The sequence below is a fragment of the Anas acuta genome, chromosome 7 (assembly GCF_963932015.1).
Source record: "Anas acuta chromosome 7, bAnaAcu1.1, whole genome shotgun sequence".
NCBI classification, from domain to species: Eukaryota; Metazoa; Chordata; class Aves; order Anseriformes; family Anatidae; genus Anas; species Anas acuta.
The window spans coordinates 4,833,026-4,839,025 of record NC_088985.1 but is presented as its reverse complement, the minus strand read 5'-3'; the positions used below and the strand labels follow the sequence as shown (position 1 = coordinate 4,839,025).

Here is a 6,000-nt window from a genome sequence, read left to right as displayed (position 1 = left end):
ACGGGCTTGCAGATACCTTGGAGCCCGTGCGGAGAGCTGTGGGTAGAGCCATGCCAAAAGGAGAGAAAACTTTACAAACAGGAGATTAGGAAACCCAGGCAGTCAGAGCTGATGGTCAACAAGCTGGGAGAGATTTTTAACCATCCTGTTTCCTAAAGCCTTGTGATTCCTTCTCTTTATGAAGACCCCCATTCAGATTTTCAAGCTAACTTTCACTTTTTCTGTGCGTTTTGTTTCAGGGTCCTACAGGAAGACCAGGCCTTCCGGTAAATACTCCCTTCTTTCTTTTTTGTTCCCTCTCCTTGTCTGGCAGTAACTCCATCTCCAGGGTTTGTAAGCAGGGAGAAGGTAGAGGTCTCACACATGACTTGTAACAGGTCTGGGACTGCACGAGCTTTGTAGGACCAGACTTTAGGATAGCGTAGTCCTTATGAGCCTTCCCACATTTGGGAAACTGCTTCTGAAGTTGCTTTTTTTGGTATGAAGGCCCAGCTGAAGAGGTGCAGCGTGCTGTATTCTTGCTGGTGGGGCTTGGTAATTGCAGCAGGATTTGCAAGAGCTAAGTCACTCTGGTACAAATGTGGAAGTCCATAATATCTGCATCCGTGGTGGTCGTGATCAGGGAAGGAGCACAGGGTTTGGGCTCACAGCAGCTCACCTGGTGACGGCAGCAGCTGTAAGGGGCAGTGTCCCAACGAATGCAATGCCAGCTGTGCTGCTGGCTTCCCCCTGGCTCAGGACAGAGGCTGCTCCTTTCTTTTTGTGCTGCTCTAGCTCCGACACGGGAGCTGCAGGCAGCTTCGCTGTGGATTTGTAACTGACCTACATGGTATCGTCCACCCAGAAGCGCTCTTTCCTGGCTCCCTGTCACGGCCAACCTTTCCTCAGAAACATCTGGCATTTATTTGCTGTCCTACTGGGAGCTCTCCCTTTCATTGAGGTTGCTCGGGGGGCTGTAACGCTGCACAGACACGGCGCAGTCACGTACCGCTCCGGCACCAGGTACTCACTGGAGACCAGACACAGCTCAGCCCCGACCTTGGGCTCTTCCTGCTCGGGCACCGGCCACAGCAGAGCCAGCAGAAATAAACTCAGCTTTTACCTTGAACCGTGAGGGAGCACAGCTCAGGAGGAAAGCAGCTTTTAAAGGGCTAAAAGCCTAGGGAAACTCGCCGCTCTGCTCTCCAGCAGCCGCTGAGTAATCCCAGGGCAGGATGCTGACACCGGGAGTTTTGCTCACTGCTGACATGCAGAGATAGGCAAATATTAGCTGGACTGGGAGCCCGCGTAAAACCCTAGATGAAAGCAGTTTCCCATCATCTACGAAAATTATATCAAGCAGCTGCTTAGTGTTTTGTCCATCTGCAAGGGATGTTCTTGCAAAGCAGCTACTGCTTTTCAGTTGGTCCAAACATGAGCTGTGTGGAAAGAAATGTACCCAAAACTGAACAGCCTCCCCGCTCTGCAGAGGGAAATGGCTGAACTCTTACCAGGTCGTGGCTGGATCCTGGCAATAACACATGGATTTGGGATGCATGACCAAAGGAACCTGTGTGTACACCCAGAAAAAAAGTGCGTTCCCCTTCTAGAGATTTCAGACCGCGTTCACAGACATTGGGACTGGCCCTGGGGAAGGCACAAAGAAGTGGCATCGATGAAGCAGTGTCTCCAGCTGCAGAAACTAGGAAGCTAGGTTTGTGTCTAGGGCTGCAGGCAGCCGTGGGCAGGAAAACATCAGAAAATCCCAAACGTTACTGGGAACAGAACTGAGAGATTGTTATCGTGTCATTTTTGCAAAACATAGAACAAAAGTGATGTGACTGCTGAAGCCACAGCAGCTGATTGCTGAAAGGATCTTTCTGACTGGCTACCAGATCTGCACAGCCTTTAGTTTTGGCAACCAGGAATGTAGAAAGGGTTAATTTTAAAAAGCAATATATATTTTATTTTATTTTTAATTACAAAGTCAAACTGAACTGCGAGAGGCAGGAATCTGCTGTGTAGGTAAGTGGCTGAAGGAAATTGCCACCGGTGTTGTCAGTGTGTTTACAAGGCTCTGTTCAGCGTTGCCTGACCCAAAGTCATTCCCCAAACCGCTGTTCGGATTGTTCACACCCTGACAATGCGCTGGGAAGTATCTCAAAGGGGTAGAGGACACCGAACACAGCTGCTCGTATGTCTTCTTCCAGACATGCTTTTTCCTGTGTCAGCTTGTTTTCCCACATATTTTTTTTTCATGCTTCTGGACAGGAGTGTATTCTCAAGTCTAAGAGAATCCTGTTTAAAAGTGATAACTCTATAAATAAATAGCTAACACCAGAGATGATTTTGGTGAAGAAAGAGAAAAATGTGACAGTTGACTACTGCATGAAGCTGGTTCCCAGGACGTGGATTTTATGAAGTGTTGGAAATTGGGATTAGATTTTGTTAGGCTGAACAAAAGGCTGACTCTTGCCTTTTTTTTCCCTGCCTAAAGTCATCTTGTGTCATTTCTATCGGGAGACGTGCTGGTTTGTCATATCACAAAGAAACCAGTGGCTTACACAGCTGCCTTGACAGGTTGGGGCACACACAGACGCACTTTTTCTCTAACTTGCTCTCTCCCTCTCTCAAAATCCCCGGATACTTGCACCGCGCTGCTCAGCCATGTCTGTGGCACAGCTCATTTGTGCAGTTTTTATAACCTTGCTTTTGGCCAGTTTCCAATTGCCTCTGGTTTTGCCTTAATTGCCAGGGAGACAAAGGCGCCATGGGGATTCCTGGACGGCCGGTAAGTCAAAACCTTGTGCCTTGTCCTCCCCCTCCTCTTCCAACCCCTGAGATTTCAGGGGTCTTTCAGGCTGGCCCTTGGCGGGTGTCAGCGTGAGCAAAGCCACCCTCCCCAAGCCCTACACCTGAGGGGCTTTCCTGGTTGCAACAGGGTGGCCTGCCCTGTAAACGACATACGTGTGGGAGGTGTTTCCATCCCCTCGGGAGCTGCCCTGTGTGCTGGCTGGGCTTGCTAACCGTGGGCTTGCTAACTCACACCACTGCCCGCAGCTGCCCTATCCAAATAACCCTGCCCTGAGCAAGCCCTGTCTGGCTGAGCGCTGCGTTTTGGGGCTGCTCTCTGCTCGGGCAACCTGGGGTGAGGATGGGGAGGAGGGCTGGGGTGGGAGCTGAGGCCACCCTGCTCACCCAGACCCCACAGCCTGGGTTTGGGGGCAGGGGAGCACGCTCTTGCCGCTGACGCCTGTGTTTGTGTTTCTTTCTCTCTTTCTCTCTCCCCCCTGCACCCTCTTGCATGTGGCTGTGATGGGTGCCACTGACGCAGGGACTAAAAGGGCAACCCGGAGAGAAGGTGAGTCGTCTCCTTGCAGCCCACACTGTCCCCAGCTGCTCTCCTGTAGGGCCAGCCCAAACCCCTTGCCACAGCCCTGGCTTTGGGCTTCCGCTCCCCAGGCTGCCCCCTTTCCCCCAGCAGTGCGAGTTTATCTCCCAAATTCTTTCCAGGCCACTCAGCCTTCCAAAACACTGCATTTATTGTTTATGACAATTTACTAACAGTGTAAGAGCTGGCGGGCACATGTAGGGCTCCCCTCAAGGCTTCCTGGGTGTTAACCATTGAGTTTCTTCCCTGCTGGCAGCGCCGCTTGCCCTAACCACCCCTGCAGCTCCCCTCTGCCTCCCAGGGCAGCCCAGTCCCTGGTGCGAGCTGTTGCAGGGACAAACAGGATGGCACGCTCCTGTTTCTGATGTGGTGGTGGTTGGTACCCGCAAGAAGAGTGGAATGGATGTGTTTGGGGTGTGTGAATAACTGGGAAACTGCAGCCAGCAGCAGCAAGGTGTAGGAACCAGGAAACGGATGGACGTTCACCATGCCAGGGCCATTTGCTGCTCTTGCTAGGAAATAGAAAAGCTCAGTGAGGAAGGGTGAGGTAGGACAGACCCTCTCCTTGCTCTCCAGCTCCTGCTTGTTCATTGGAGCCTACAAACATTATCTGACAGACCAACCACGCTTCCCTAAAGCCCTCTATGAGGCCCTAGCTCCTTGGCCACCCCAGCTTTGTTTTGCAGAGAGCCCTGCTTGCCGCGGGCTGTTTGCTTTATGGGCTGCTCCATCCAAAGGCTGCTGTGCCCAGGGCACTTCTGGAGCTGCCTCTCAGGGATGCAGCGTGCTTTCCAAAGGCACGAACGTGGCCTGCCCATCGCGCATCGTGGGTGGCTAGGAGCTGGGGAGCGGCTGTTTGCTTTTCCAGCAAGGACTTTGCTGTTCTCATCCACGTCCCATCTGAGCTGGCACACTGGAAAAGCTCTTCCCCGGCAAGCTGCCCACAGCTCCCATTCCCCTCGAGGCCACCCTTCTTCTGTCTCTTGTGCAGGACACGTCAGTGTCTTCCTGGACACCCAGGTCTTGAGCTGTGGGGAGGAGAGAGCTCAGCTGCTGTGCTGGCAGCTGTTAATTGCCCCGTCCCTCTTATCAGCTGCCTGTTGCTGACTTCTGGGCTTGTTTCTGTGCCCGCTTAGTACAGTCCACACTTCAATAGAGAAGAAGCCTTGGGCAAATCATGCTGCACTCTCCCCAGCCAATGTTGCAGCTTTAAGACTTTCAGTCAACCCAGAAGAGGATCCAGAGGATCCAAGACCTGGCTGATCTTGGCTGTTTCTGCCTTGAGGATGAAGGCAGTTTGTGTGGCAGGGCACGAGTGGCCAGGGGTTATTGCTGCTGGGATCTCCCGCATCGAGTCCCAGCTGGGCTGGAAACCAGCCCCAAAGGCTCCATCCAGCCCTTCCCACAGTGGAGCTGGCAGGTTCTTGGTGCAGGAGGGGCTAGACCTCAGGTATTTTTTGTGTGTGTTGGTGCAGTGGGGCTGTAACAATTTTCAGGTACCAAAATGGTGTCAGAATTGATGTCCTTTTAGGATCGGACCCAAACTGTCTGGCTCAACGTGATCCATTATTAATCATACTCCTTGCCTCCATGGCAGACCCAGTCTCTTCCAGAAACCACATATGAGCAAGCCCTTTATTTTCTGGATGTTCCCCCCAGCCCTTTATACTGCACGGTATGCCAAGCTGCTTACACGTGGGGTTATTTAATTTAGACCTAAACTTTTACATTCCTGTCCGGTCATTAAGTCTCATTTGACCTATTCATAGAATCGCTAGCTTTGCAGTCCAAAGACATGGCAGCTTGCACAATCCCTTTCTGCCCTTTCCTTACCCTGTAATAGAGAATATGTTCTTCAGTATGGTGCTATCCAGCCAGCAGTATTGCCTACAAAAGATGTTCTTATAAACGCCCACTGGAGAATATTCAGAATCTGTGCTTTTTTTTAAGCTTATTTTTCCCCAAATACTTTTCCTGTCTAAAGCAGACAGGGTGCTTTACAAAGAGTACAGACGATGGGCAGAAAGCAGTCACCAAAATGGAGCTGCATCCGGGGAGGAATGTGAAAGGTGCCTAGAAAGTCCTGCACTGTGGAGGGGATCAGGGACTGAGGCTGAGCATCAGCAGCAGATATTTTCAAGGGGCAAATGCCAAAGAAAAACAGTCATCTCTTGAGCTGAAGCTTGGCCTGACACCATGATGTGTTCTAACAACAGCAAGGGTTTCAGGCAATCTTTCACACTTGCAAGGGACAGAGCCTGCAAGTGTTTGACTTGTTTACAGTTTTCCTTGCTGTGCAGCTTCCATTTTAGCTCCAAATGACAGCTCTTCTCCCAGAGTGCAGGGTAAGAGCTGGGGGAGGCCAGAACAGCAGCTGCCTCATGAGCCCTGATGTTCTCACACCTTGGGCACCCTTATTTAACCTCAGTCTTGGTGGGAATATCTTTTTTTAAAGTATTTTCATTTCTTCCTTCGTTCAGCCCTTTCCTTTTCTTCTGCCTCTCTGCAGGGTGCTCCAGGAGAAGCAGGCATGTCCATCATCGGGCCCCGCGGTCCACCCGTAAGTGGCTTTTTTCTCTATTTTTGACTGATTCAGGATGTGGGCAAGTTACAGGGAAAGACTTAGGAGG

General features: G+C 51.3%; 1 protein-coding gene across 1 annotated transcript in view; it reads left to right on the top strand.

Moving 5' to 3' along the window:
- The first annotated feature begins 224 nt into the window (after positions 1-224).
- COL13A1 (collagen type XIII alpha 1 chain) overlaps positions 225-6,000 on the top strand; it is a 59,346-nt gene continuing 53,570 nt past the window's right edge. Inside the window, exons 1-4 of the mRNA XM_068688641.1 lie at positions 225-266; positions 2,735-2,770; positions 3,314-3,340; positions 5,880-5,930. Of these exons, the coding sequence (XP_068544742.1) occupies positions 2,750-2,770; positions 3,314-3,340; positions 5,880-5,930 (99 nt within the window). The 5' untranslated portion in view covers positions 225-266; positions 2,735-2,749. The remainder of the gene's footprint in view (positions 267-2,734; positions 2,771-3,313; positions 3,341-5,879; positions 5,931-6,000) is intronic.